The sequence below is a fragment of the Spodoptera frugiperda genome, chromosome 26 (assembly GCF_023101765.2).
Source record: "Spodoptera frugiperda isolate SF20-4 chromosome 26, AGI-APGP_CSIRO_Sfru_2.0, whole genome shotgun sequence".
Taxonomy (NCBI): domain Eukaryota; kingdom Metazoa; phylum Arthropoda; class Insecta; order Lepidoptera; family Noctuidae; genus Spodoptera; species Spodoptera frugiperda.
Window position 1 is genome coordinate 3,713,589 of NC_064237.1, and position 15,107 is coordinate 3,728,695.

At 36.1% G+C, this 15,107-nt stretch overlaps 1 protein-coding gene across 3 annotated transcripts in view; it reads left to right on the plus strand.

The window, feature by feature from the left end:
* Positions 1-15,107, plus strand: part of LOC118264443 (uncharacterized) — a 92,545-nt gene that overhangs the window by 54,394 nt on the left and 23,044 nt on the right. For 2 of the 3 annotated variants that reach the window (XM_035576946.2, XM_035576950.2), the window contains exons 2-3: positions 5,941-6,083; positions 6,367-6,546. In XM_035576946.2, coding sequence (XP_035432839.1) covers positions 6,042-6,083; positions 6,367-6,546 — 222 coding nt within the window. In that variant the 5' untranslated portion in view covers positions 5,941-6,041. Of the gene's footprint in view, positions 1-5,940; positions 6,084-6,366; positions 6,547-7,151; positions 7,994-15,107 lie in introns of all 3 variants that reach the window. The other variant, XM_035576951.2, reaches the window with a different exon arrangement.

Below are 15,107 nucleotides of genomic sequence, written 5' to 3' on the forward strand. Positions count from 1 at the left end.
TGTGGGACTATAACAATTGCATGGAATATTCTATCGTGCAATTACTTTGTACCAGCAACAGATAGTTTATTAATTTTTAGTACACAACACAAATTGCGCCTATTACCCACCTTTGTTGGAACGTTTTATGAATGTTTCCTTTAGCAGTAGTCTTTACATTAAATGTTAAGGTTTAATATTGTGATTTTTATAACTTGTTATTTATTAATAGCAAATTGTTGAACCATTTTCAGTATAGACAGTGATAAGTATGCTAATCTTTGTTTAATTTTCGTACACACATCGCATCACACATTTACAGCCTATTTGTTACCACTGCTGACCAAAGAACCTGACCACTAATCGCCGCGCTCGCATAATGCGTGTTGGCGATTTCATACTTATAATTAAAAATTATAAGTTTAGGTTTCCACACGATTTTTTCCTTTACCATTTGTTAGTGGTGCCTAAATGATCTTAGAAAGTTTATACTTTCCGTTGGTAGGTTTTAGACGTCTTAACCCTCCGGGTCACCATAAGTACAAACATCGAAACTCAGCAAACTGCAGTCTAAATACGGGTTAAATTCTTTCTGAATATCAAATTAATTCAGTTAGAAAATAACTACTTTCCACTAAACTACAACTAAACTAAACTTAGTAGGTAACGTAAATAATGAAAGATGAAAATTATCAGAAACCACCAACCAACTTACCACTCTCCAACCAATATTTTTACAAACTCTACAGCACGTTCTAAGACATGATTCCGTACAAAATATCTAGAACAACACTCCCAAGTACAGCCCTGACCTATAAAGCTGTACAAACAGATAGCCAACAAAAACAAAGTGCCGCTTAAAACAATTGATCCAGACTGTCAGATGTTTGACGTCTCTCAAAGGGCAGTGGCTCGGTGACGTCACTCACCTATTTTACCTTACGCCTGCCCTGCCCGATAGACTGCGAACTCGCAAATAGGTACAGAAGGTCGACTTGTATATAATGAGTCGTTTTAGTAGTTCGTTTATTAGATAAATATATGGTTATCCAGCCAAAACCCGCTCCTTGTGTGGAATGTAAAATATTTTATATTATTTATTCTATGAGGGTTTTGATTATAAACTACGCAATCAGATTATAAATGCTTAAAAATGTATTTGATTGGATTCAGTTTTAATTAAAAACTACTCTAAGAAGCTAAGCAAACTGAACATATTTTTTTTTTGTATTGACAATAACTTCTGCATTTTTCTATATTTTCCATTTCAATATAACCCGCCCTCTAGTTAATTCATTCATCATAATTTTAACCTATTTCCAAGCTGTCAGTTCGTCAGTAATTAACTTGAATTCATACAAAACTATGGCTTCATATTGTGGTATAAACTGGAGTTGTGAACTTTCTCTATGAACACATTTATATCGCGAACGCGTTTATTAGCCATTGTTCAACTTTTTATAATTAAAAATAATATACGTGTTAACTCGCAGTTATCTCAGTTTAATTATAGATAGTATCTGTGTTGTTTAAACTAAGTTTTAATGTGTAGTTTAATATTACTTTTTTATGCACCGGTTTATGCGGGTGAGAAATGCTTATACTTAGTTCTATTTGAGTGAAGATAATGGTACATAACTGAGATTAGTAAAGGCTGAGCTTGAAGTCGTGGATTCTTAAAAAGCTATGAATATTTTTGAACAGTTTGTTTTAAAATAAAGTTCTTACCCACGATCTGTAAACTATTACATAACGTGTATCTGTTTGATTTTTTGAACAATAATAGATCATGTTCATATTCTTATTGCAGTTGGGTATACAGGTATACTATATATTGGATTCAGGTTATTATAAAAATGAAAATAAATAAAATGTAATGTAGATCTTGCCACAGAATAATAATATTTGCTTGCACTGCAGGCCGTTTAGCTACCATTACGTTCGAAACACATAACTGCATTAGCAAGCGTAACAACCGACAATTACAGAAATTCAACAGTTAGTAGTTAACTTAGTCCAGTTAGCTCTAACCGATGGTTACTCGGATAAGCGGGTGCAGTTGAATCGATTAGAATCGATTACAATACGAATCGAGTTACGATGTACCGATATGAAAGCTGTTATTGCAATTAAGGAGTATTGTTTGGTCGTGGTTTGTGGATAAATAAATGATGTTTGTGTCGATTGTAGAAGTGTTGTAATGTGTTTAAGCTTTTTCTGAATTTTAGAAATGGGACATGGGACGATAGTCAAATAAAAACTTCGTATATAAACTTAGGTCTATTTCCATTGACTTAAGTTGTTTTATATGGCCCTCAAATATTTATAATTTATGTCCTACAGTAATTAACTTAATAACAAACGTTGAAATACTAGCTCACTTAATATAAATCGGCCATAATTTGAGGGAATTAACTGAATTTATGACTACCGTATAGTTTGAACACGAACCAAGAAAACACAAGCGAATAACCATATTGCCACTAATTGGTTTCAATTTAAATATGCAACGTAAATGTAAAAATACTTTTACAATAAATTTTAAAAATATATAAAAGTCATTCATAAGGACGCATAGTAATTAAAAGAAAATCTTAAGTGGCTTTAAACACGACTGTTAATGTATTTTCTAGTTTAGAAACAAATATTATTATACAAGGTGTTCAATAAAATCTCTCAAAAGAATATTTACTGGTAATGTTAATGGCAATCCTGACTTCCATCACTAACTACAACATGAGCCACAATTCCACTTCACTTTTAATTTCCGCTAAACCTTAACTCATTGACAATAAACAAAATGAGGCTTAAAAAACAAGGTATTTATCAAACTACACAACGAACTATAAAAATACCGTAGCACAAATTATATCTACGTTTAAAATGTCGTAGCACCTGCGTAGCAAAGTGCTACGACCGCTACGCCTTCTCGTAGCAAGCTCTAATTTGAAGTGCCCCATAAAAATTTGTACAAGTATCTTATCGTGTATTAACAGTTTACTAGTAAAACATTATTCAGGCAGTTTTAAATTTACCAGAATAGGATTTTAATCTTATTTCGCTTTAGCTTCGAAGCGGCGTCACGATATTTCTGTGTTATCGGTCGATCTAAACGTTCTTTGAACTTTTACCGACCTTAGAATGTAACCATAAAGCAATTCGGAATTCCAATTCAGTTCCTAAACATAACGAAAATATTAAAATGACTTCGGTTATTGGGTTGCTTACGTAACAACGGTACGGGTAACGTTTTTGTTTGACTAAATCTCGCATAATTTTTGAGGTTAGATCGTTGGGAATTGTTCTTAAAGAAAGTCGTTTTGGAAAATAATATTTTGGTATTTCATTTATTAGTTGTTGTGGTAATAAACTAAATATTAGTAAGATGTATGCCACGACGTGCAGATGTATATTACACTGAAAAATAATTATAAAATAAAATATGAATTTAAATTATTTTCATACCACAACATTAAATTCAAAACAGAATAACCTCCAACAATTGAATTATCCACACCTCTAATGAAACCACGTAATACCTAGCACCCACCTACTGTACATACACACCGACGCACAATTATGTATATGTAATGAACGATACATCATTCCGCACGTAACACAGGTCGAGCCATCCTCGGGGAGGTGTACTATGTACTACAAGATTCAACAAACGCCTACTAGATGTTAATTACAACTCAGACATGCGTTACGCTATTAAATTTGATTATTATGTTGGTTAAACTGATGTAGTACCTGAACATCCATTCTTCATTATTAGAGGAGTACTGAGTTTCAAGGGTACAGGATAATAATTTGATATAACTTTTTTATGATATAATATAAGCCGGCAAACGAGCAGTCGGCTCATCTGATGGTAACCAATCGCCGCCACCCATAGACATCCGAAACACCAGATCCGTTACAAGTGCATTGCCGGCCTTTTGAGGGATAGAAATTTAAGGGTTGTTGGAGAATTGAGGATTGGAAAGGTGTGTAATCGGGCCTTCGGACTCTTGAATTTCTGATAGATTCATGTGGCATATCCTTATTATAGGTTCAGGTACTTCCGTATCATGGACGTTTAATTGTATAGGCTCGTGTAAACTTCATTCTTAATTTGTCTTCTTCATTTTCGTAAACTAAACTAAATCAATCAATAAAAAATTCTAAACACCAAAGATATATAACTAAGTTACCAAAAGCAGTCAATTGGCTGTCCATCAGACACGCGAATGTAAAGCACCTCTCGTTGTACAACAAGATCCAGTGAACGGCTTCAGAGCGCGTCATTAATTTAGATTGGTGGAGCACTTCGATTGTTTATTCCATTAAACTTATATCGTTGTTGGGAAACTCGCACCGTTCTATGTTCGTCGGGAGCTGCCACAGTTCACGGAGCTGTGGTGCGCTCGCGACGGACAATGCACGAAATCACCTTACGGCGACCTTTTACTAAATAACTTTAGAAACTTACCGGTAATTGTGATTACGGCTATTTGGCTTTTCCAATTTATGTTTCTAGTTCTACTAGACATTTCTAGAAATATAGCAGCTGGGTGGAATTGTACCTATAGTTGTAAAGTTCTAAGGAATTCCAATGTTTTATTGATTGAACGTTTATATACACTTTCAGGTTTTTAACTGATTTCAGTACGTTCTTTACTTTTTACTAACATAATTATTTCGTATTAAAACAATTTTCTTAATTTATGTTATGTCATTAAAATAACATTAACGTTTTACGTCATTTGCAAACTTATTTCGTCTTTATCTCCAAATCACAAATTGGACAAATACAAGTATGCAAATGCATCTGATAAAACATCACATCGGTGTTGTAAAAGTGAGAAACGGGGTCACGGCTCAGTACTGCAGGTGATGCATTGGCACTGAGTTACTTAGCTAATCGTATGCATCGATGCGGCTTAAACACGATGATAATTCACCAGCTGCTTTTAATAGCCAGCTTAGTTTATAGACTTTTAGTGATTAGGAAAGTTTTATAGTCATACCTTTGAAATAAGTAGAAAATGATAGAGTAGGTGTTATTTTCTTAACTTTTATTGTACATATTTTACGTGTGGCATCGATTATGCTGCCTTGTCACAAAACTGTAATGAAATTTATCACCAATTCCTACACGAAGCAAAGCTCTACTGTCTCAAAAATATTTGTTGTGTGCCCATTACGTCAGTGGTCCAACAAGCAGGCAATTTACGACCAAATTACCGTACCTACACCTTAGTCACTAGTTACATAATTGCTTAACTAAATCAATTAAAATACAGCTGAATCTAGAGCGTTTCGTTCTTTAATTATGTAGTTATTTGCATAAAACCAGCATTGTACACAAATTAATTAGTAATTGAAAATTAATTTCCATTAAAGAGTTAATTTATTTAAATTGCATCCCACACGTTAGTTGAGAACGTTCCGAACCGGCTACCGGTCGATCTGCGCGAATTAATTTATCAAATGGACATTTTGCTGTAATTACAGACTGGCACAATTAATTCAATATTAGGACGCCGTGGATTATTTTGGGAAATTGTTTTGTTGCGAAATGACTTTCTAATGATATTGGGAAACATATTGTATGAACAAACTTGAATTATAGCGAGTTAGGCACATAATATGTTTAATTTTGATTGAATTCACAAATATCCTTAATTTTCACCTGTCCTATCTGCGTAATGTCGTAGTACCTTTTCTTTTTTGTAGAGGGGTGCAGTGCTCTATTATTTACGTGCAGTGCAATTCCAATTAGAGACACAACTTTATAACCACTTTCATGTATTTGCATGGAACGGAATCCCTTCTCTACTACTGTTTACCTGTACAAAATATTGCGACAAATGTTACATATACCTTAACTTAGTAAAAAAAAAATATTTTTATTTTCTTCTTGTAGTGTAATGTAACTGTATTCGTTAAATTGTATGGTGTGATACGGTACGGCAGGTGTTGGTGAGTAGCCCGGATGCGGCGGCGACGCGCGCGCATGGCCCCGCCCCCCGTGCTAGCCATGCGGCGCGCTAGCTGAACGCCGGCGCCGGCGGTGCATGTACGCGGCGGCGGGCGGCGCCTCGCTCGCGGGCCGTAAGGTAATTAACAAACTTTTATTTACCTTCAGTATTTCTTTATTTAGAAGTAACATTAAGCACAGTTATGTTATAAATCTCATAAAGTGCAACATCCAAAATTTTGTGTCACTCCTACGAATATTTGACTGTTTTGAATTTTCAACATCAATTAATTCGAACTGGAAATCGAACTTGGACCACCTCGATCGGTAGTATCATAGAACTTAATGTGAGTATAATTGATTAAGCTCTGTAGAGCTAAGTGTTTCTTCAAATGAAGTAAGCATGATGTATTGTTGCGCAGGCGCGCCAGCACGGCCGCCAGCCCGCGCCGCCGAGCCCGCGGCCGCACAGCCCGCTCCACCCCGCGCCCACCGGCGTACGCGCCTACTCCTGCCAGCACTGGGAGTCCCGCCTCGCCGCGCCCCCGTCCCGCGTCTCGGCGCCCCTCTCCGACCCGCCCTCGCCATGCGAACTCATCGAGGTACACGACTACAGTACTACCTATTGCAAACATCAGACATCACACAGAAGTGATCGCAAATCGATTACAAATTATTCGCTCGTCAACAAGCAATTTTCCGTGACTAGCCTCGACTTGTTTACATGATTGGATACTGCAAGTTGTTGGCAAGATTATTATCATGTACTCGTACAAATACTCGCTGATTGGATGTCTTCTACTAATGCATCTATTGAGTGTACCTATAATGATTTATTGACTAGTTTCACAATTTTACATTTAATATAAACGTTATTTAGTATTTGAGCATTTCTTTCTGATGTCCGATGTTTGTCAATACCGTTCAGTACTGTAAATATGTGTTCAGTGTACACTAGCGTAAGCATGGTATCTCATTATATGTGTTGTGTATGTACAGAGGCCCATTGTGCCTCGCATCTATGCTCTAGAGGTAAGCAATAGTAGCTGCGCTGGTATGTATGTCGGTATGTATTCAATGTTCAATGTATCCATAGCTAGTAAATGTAAGCATGTACTGAGACAATGCAACTTATGGGGAACGTCACCTTTTATGAGTCGCGAATGATCCGTAATTAGCCGCTCGTTGACAAGAATGTTGTGTTTAGCTCGTGTTAGAGACCGTTTAACATGTGTTACTGTGAAGTGTTATTGAGTGCAGTGATCAAAGTGGGCCGGCCATGAAACTGCGACACCCAGTGAACAGTAGCGTCCGATGGCAGGTGTCGAAGAACCAGAGACTGCGGCTCGACGTGCGGAACGAAACATGAGCGATACGTGTCACAAACACTCCGAACTAAACTATTAAACAACACTAAAAACGCCAAATTGCGCTTGCTTCCATAACGTATTCTCTTTCACATATCGTAAACCTAAGATCGACCACTTTATAATTATAGTTAAATTTTAAATAAATAATTAATTAGATATAACTTAAAATAGTTTCGCGCCTTTCTTGTGCCTATCTCAATCTAATTCTAAAGCATTCTAAAGTGAGATTTAATAATTGAAAGTAATTAATTCTGTGATGGGATTAACATAAGAGTGATATCGACGTTTGATGTGTATATAATCTTTATCTCTTTAAAACGCTAGTTAGGGGTAGAGTAGATGCGCTAGAAGTAGATCTTCTCTGTAAACGTTACTAAAAGACTAGTAAAAGGTGGTCGATTCGCGATAACTTTGTCAAATATAAGTGAGTGGACAGACGTGAGTGAAGCAAAGTGCGTAGTGGATAGCCCGCGAGCTATCCGGGGCCCCTGGCTGAGACTTGTGGCAGCGCGTATCCACGGCCACAAACCTGGCAAGTATGCAGGCAGCTCTTATGCTAAGAAGCAAATCGCGGGAGAGAAGAAAACAGCGTTTAAAGAGAGGAATCAAGCACGACTTGCCGAGCAACATAGCGACCAAACTGATCGCGCCCTTCCCGCGATACCCACCGGCGTCATGGGTATGTACTTACTGACTTCTTATGAGACGTGTGGTTGCATGCTGAATGGTAGAAACGATTAAAGCGTATTATGTGGATGTTATGTCGTAATACTTTCTTATGTGCTTGATTATTGTCGATATATATTTACATGTATCAAACTAAGCTAACCCAAGGTTATCCTTGGGTCCAACAAAAATATTACATACTACAAGTATATTTTCTTTGATATTGTGATCAGAATGCTAAAGCTTGTGTTGTATGCTTAAAACCATCGTCAATGCAACCTGATATAATCGTCAAGTAAAATATACCAAACATTTTCTTGCAAAATGTTCTAAAATTAAACAAAGTACGATAAAATCAAGCACAAAAGAGGGTTTGTTGAATTCGATGTGAAAAGAGGTTCTATATTTATACATAGTAGGAATGCAGCATGGAAGTAACGTGTTTGGTATCGCTTGATGAAGTGTTGGCGAATGTTCCGTAGGCGGTGACTCAGTAATATATTACTCTAAGCTTAAAACCGTGTTATATTGACCTGGCTGGTCAATCTATGTTAAATGACGTATTTGATAAGTTTAGTTATTTTCTTTGAAATGAAAAGGTTAAAGGTAAATTAAATACTAAAGTTACAGGCAAGCGAACAACATTAGCAATGTACCTACATACGTCCAAACGTATCGGTATTAGCACAAAATTCAAGGAGTAACAAATTGTAATCCTGTTGTCAATATCTATCTAACACTATGGTTTTCTCAAAAGTTGTGAGTGCATTTACAAAAACACAGTTTCACAAATTAAGATCCGGAACAACAACGTAGATTATGTAAAAAAATGTTCTATGTAGGAATCATTTTGAAAATCGTGTCGTCGTCGATTCTTTTTTTTTAAATTTATTATATGACTTTGTCTTCAGAGACATATTCGTCAGTGCTATTAAAATCATAGTAACTGATAAAAAACAAAACTAAATAGATGCTAATGGTCTAAACAGTTAAGTCTACAAACTTATGATATACACATCAGCCGGATCAGGCATCAGCCCTACTGGGCCCCATCTGTGGTGGTCTAATGGCTCTATACAAAAATACCATATATCTCTATTTTGATAGCAGGGTTTTCGTATGAAGGTGTGAAAAATGAAGATAAGTATAATGCTATACATTGTCATAATTTTTTTTTGAGATATGTTATGTTGTTATAGGACGTGCGGCAATTTTGATTCTTTATATTTTTACTTTCCATAAATTGAACATACATTCACCACTGCGATGACCATGAATATTCGATGTTAAAAACCTTATTTTTAAAAAGTTAAAGCATAGCTTTAAAAGCTTTCGTTTTTTCAACCGTTTAACTAACCGTTTTGTTTTTCCGGTACTTAATTTTGTAAGTAACACATACTCGTACATATTTAGTGGCGACATGCAGTTCTATTTTGTTCTGGTACTACTTTTTTATTTTAATTAGTATTCAATTGCTCAATTACTTTTATAAAGTAAAGTATTTCTAATGTATAAGAATTAGCAATGATGATAATGTCACACGATAATGCTACCATCAACAATAGCAATTCGATATCTCATCATAAGTTAAAAAATATGATGATTTTTTATTTTAATAATTCATATATTATTTTCTCTACATTTATTACGTTATCCTCTAGGTCCATCCACCGCTACCAAACAGCTGAAAAACTTCCAACCTGTTTCGAATATACCTAAAAATCAGTGAAACGCACATAAAAACAATTCTCACACAACATAATTATATTAGAGAGCCAATATATTCAAAAGTTCTCGGCTTACAATGATGAAATACGTAGATTTCGAGCGGGAGACTATAAAAATGAGTGATGGTTGCCCACTTAGTATGTACGGCGAATGGCTCGGCCATTTATCAGAAGAGTTGTCCTCGCGCGCGGGCTCGTTCACTGTGTACTGGGCGGACGGTACACTGTAGCTTAATCCTAAAATAAATAAATATAGGCTTTATTTTGAGCTTACGATATCAAATATTTAATGAGCAATTTCATAATAAAAGGAATATTACTTTCTCAGATTTCTTAGAATATTCTTAGAAATGCCTACGGCATTAAGCCCGCCTTATGTACACATTTATGTGCATAAAGAAATAAATAAATAAATACATAGTAGATAGTTTATTTTTAATCTGAATAACTTATATGTAAAACTGAAATGTGATAGTATTTGTATGCCATTATTTAAATTGAATGTGTTAAATTAGGTAAATTATTTAAATAAAACTGTAAAAATTGATTTGCAATCGTAATAATAATCTCATGTATTAACGTGTCTGAAACAACGAAAAATCAGACTATAAGTTACGGTGTCCCCTCCAAGCTTTACGCCAGCCTGCCGGCTTTTGTTTCACGGCTCGCAGCTCGCAGCTGGGACACAATACAAATAAGTACTTACTCGCAGCTAGTTTGTACTCTTTGTGTGACGTTCCACTTCCAGGAGTTATCAAGTATGGAAAGTTTGTTTTGTGATTTTGAATCGTAATGTTCTCTATTTACGGATAGCTTTCGGTTGTGGACTTAGTTGTGTTTTGCCATCTAGTGACTCTAGGCTTAAACGTTAAAGTTTAGAGGTTTTTTAGTTGTTGTAGCTTTGTTTCTGGTTCGTTAGTTTACACATTGTTGTGAGTTGTACAATCACTTTTGTGAGTAGACTTTCAAAATGGTGACTTTAATAAAATTACATTTTGACGATTTGTGAAGTTTTCCAATAGTAAAACTAGTCTCTAGTTATACCTATATTATCACTTTTGAATTTGGATTAGTTCCCACCTCATTTCATAGTATTTATGACGCAACATAGGTCTCGTACATCGTCATGTACAATTCGATCTACTTTTTACGAGAATAGAACTACTACTAATGTCGATATAATGTCATCAACGAATGACCCACTGCACCGTGAAATAAAACAAACACAGCAATAAGGTTGGATGCCGTTTGGTGCAGTCTCCGAGATAAATAATGCCTTTCCCTGAACCGGAGTGACACCATTCTAAGTGAACGCACATAATTATCTAGGTAAGTAGGAACGGACTGGTCACAGTGTAGATATAAAGCAATAGGTCGACTCTGATTTTTATTGTGACAAGTTTATACTTACACGTGCTCATAATTTATACTATTATGTAGAATAGCAAGATTGAAACTAATCATTGCAATATTATCTAAAGGAAAGAAAGGGAAATATGGAAATGACAGGGAATTAGTGTGATATTTATTTTTCATCATGTTCGATCACATGACCCTCATTTGGAACTACCTATTTCTAATTGAATTCACCACAAAATTACACACAGAAAGTAAGACTAAACAATTTGTCAAAATGGTTCCAAACCAGCTAACTAGAAGCATATCAATGCTTTGTCAACTTAGTTGAGTTGTTTCTCTGTGTGAGTGTTTGCCCTGTGGCATAATAGTTCCCTCTAAAGGAAGGACGTACACTCCGTTGCATATTCCATCAGGCGAAATGAGGGCGAGTAATTAGTGAGAGTACATTCTGAGAAACGTTAATTTAATTATCATATTTTCTCTAGTTTTTGGTGTGACTTGCTGTGCAAATCTCAAGCACCGTGTAAATTGTCAGTTCAGTTGTTTCGAGTAGTTGTTATAATAATATTTACTACGGTACTAGTTATTACGGTAATGCGTGCATAAAGTTTGGATTTGTACTTCCTATCTCAGTGCGGTTTTATGCTACATGATTTAAATTGCGAATATAAGTATTTTATACGTATCTAACAATTACAGATTAATATTACGTTAAAAGGAAATATACTGACCACAGAAAAGAGAAATACTGGTCTTGACGTAGAATAAAATGTGAGATCATGGCAGCAACGTGACATAAAGTATATAAAATACGGTATCACTTCTTTAATTCTTCTTATATAAATATAGTATACGATACGATAATTATATAGTTTGTTGAAGCTCATTATTTTTGAAAAATATAGATTTTTGTTATTCTATAATATTATAAATATTTTAAAACGGTTAAAAGAGGATACCTATCATTAAAAACTTTTTCGAAATTGTATTCGAAACGAGTGTCCGTAGGTAGTTAGTGTAGTGCCTAAGTAATTATCTGAGTATCGTGGGTAGTAGCGACCTTCAGTTTGGGCTCGACTGTGCCTGGTTTCAAATGGTACCCGACATAACTACATATCTCGTAAAGGCAACGCTTACGATTTGCCTTACATAGCCTGAATATCAACCAATCGAAATACGTTTAGATAGTTTAGCGTAATAGGTATTAAGTATTGTTTAATAATATGAACGTGCGTTATTCTGGGTAAATATTACGGTACTAAAAACAAAGTATTTCAACTCTTCACCATATGTTTATACATATGATGTATATTTTTAGATCTTGACAGCTTTACCTATACACTAAATTACGCAACGTGTTTTTAGTAACTGGGGTATTAAGGTATTAACCCTATACTTGGCAAAGAATTTTAGGTGCTTTTTTTAAAATTTTTTTTTCTTACCCTGTTTTTGACATGGGCAAGGAACTTGTAAAAAATAATAAAAAAAATCCTACGTCTATAGTTATTGTAATATTGCATGTGTCTTAAAATGCACATTGCCAAGGGGTCTGAATAACAATGGAAAAAAGCGTGTGTGTCCCAGAATGCACATTGCTGTAGTACAGGAATAATATTCTTAACACTAATTATTTTAACAAGTCTTTAAGAATCACATAAGTTATATTTGAGATCACAATTTGAGTCGCAGTCGCGTAATTACTACAAAATCTGATAGTAACTGTTGAGATTATCACACAAAGTAAATATAATTTTACTTTGTGTGATAATCTCAACAGTTACTCAAAGTAAATATAATTTTACTTTGTTTTTATGTTATCTTTTTTTTATGTTAAATGGGCCGACGTTTGGCCGCTATCTTGCCTGATGGTAAGTGATGATGCGGCCTACGATGAACCACGTCTATAATAAGCAACCTATTCACTCGGGCTTTGAAGACACCCAGGTTATACCCACCAGGAAACACAGACTCCGGCAAGGAGTTCCACTCCCTAGCAGTTCGCACAAGGAAGCTTGAAGCGAAGCGCTTCGTGCGAGTGGGTGGGATATCTACCATGAAGCGGTGACGCCTCGCCGATTGTCTTGTGGTTCGATGATGGAAAGGACTAGGAGGAATCAAGTTGTGCAGTTCCCCCGCACACTCTCCGAAATGTATCCGGTAAAAAACGGAAAGGCGCAAGGTCGCACCTTGCGCCTGTGTTCAAGACTTTGAAGCCGGGCCTCCACAAGCGCATCATCGTTGATGAGCTTCTTGGCACGCCTTTCAATGTGTTCGAGCGCATCCAGCTGGTATTTAGCCGAGCCGTCCCAAAGGTGAGAACAGTACTCCATACATGACCGAACCTGCGCTTGGTACAGGCTCAGCAGGTTTCGGTGTGAAGTACCGTCTCACCCTCGAGAGGATACCCAGCTTCCTACCAGCCAGATGCGCCTTCGACTCTATATAAGAGCCGAAGTTTAGCGTTGGTGAGAGAGTTACGCCCAGAAGCTCAAGATGATCCGATATTGGAACGGGTACATTTCGGAAAGTAGGAGCCAGTGGAAATTGACTCCGTTTGGCGGAGAATAGATGCCTGGGCATTTATTATTGTCAGATGAAGAGAATGAATTCTGTGAAGTTTTTACAACGTTAGACTCTCCGTCTGGACCAATAACTTTGAATCAGAAAACCACCCATGTTCATCAACCAGCCATCCCATCTCCACAACAATGTAGATTTTCTAATGAAGATGGTAAGGATGGAGTCCCTGAGCTTGTGTCGGAGTCACGTCTGCGGCCATGATTAGAAATACTACGATGAAACGTTAGTTCGTCTCCTGAGGAATCAATGTTCTCTGCGCCAGATCCTGCTCAAGTCTTGCTTTGCGACTAACGCTATATTTTTTGTCCTCTGATCTTGTACAGAAAATAAAAATTTTACTATGGACTTTCATTATTATTAATTACATACAATAAGCCTATTGCAGCCCGCTACTGAACGTAAACCTCCTCAATTTACAATTATAAGTACCTACTAAGTGATCTGGTAATGTGCATTTGAATGCACACAAAATAGGGAAGGTAGAAATGCAAGCAAGCTGGCAATGTGCATTTGCAGACACATCAAGAAATAAACAAATATTACGATATCAAATTACCGCCATCGTTTTGAAATATTAGCAATCATCCAAGCAAACACATTCAAGAGTAGATTAACATTATAAAACGCAAGTTTAAGCGATTATAAATAAGTATTATAATCGATTTTTACCATGTTAGTCATCGACGTGTGCGCACGCGCTGCTATTTTGAAGCCGACTGACAACCAGTGTTGCCAAATAACACTGATTCTCTTTTTTATGACATTTTAGTACATTTATCTATACAGTAGTAGTAAAATAAAACATAAATACTGCTGTGTCTGGTCGCTATATTTATTTTTTAAATGTGTGCATTACAGTGCACATGGTCAAGTATAGGGTTAAATTTAATAAATTTTCAGGTTTATACCTCCACTATCCACCACTTGAATCTTACAAGTTTAACAATCACATGATAAATTACCTTTCCTTACTCAAACGTACCTTAATTACCAACCACAAATAAATGACATACTTGACTTACTAGATAAAAACATAAACCCAAGTAAAACAGCAAAAGCAGCGTTAAGATAAAAAAGAGCTCTTAAAACCTGTACATTATACCCTAATTACGTCATTTTCCAGCAACACCCCTTAAGTAGGACCTTCTATGAAAAATCATTCAGTTTGTAAGCGAGTTTATAAAGCGAGCGAGTGCTGTCAGGGCCCATTCAGCTATCGCTAGGAAGCTATTATCGCTCTCAGCCCCACAAGCGCTTTCCAACACCATCACTCAACTTTCATATTCCAAAACACACCTTACTGCCTTCCCAATAAAGTACAAAATACTGCACACACAACGCTGATGAACGCCAATGATAAAGTCAGCTTGTGTTAGGCGAATGATGCGGCAGAAGCTTTACTTACTGGCTGACTTATTTACCGAAGAACACCTTTTTACTGAGGAAATGACCAAATTATTT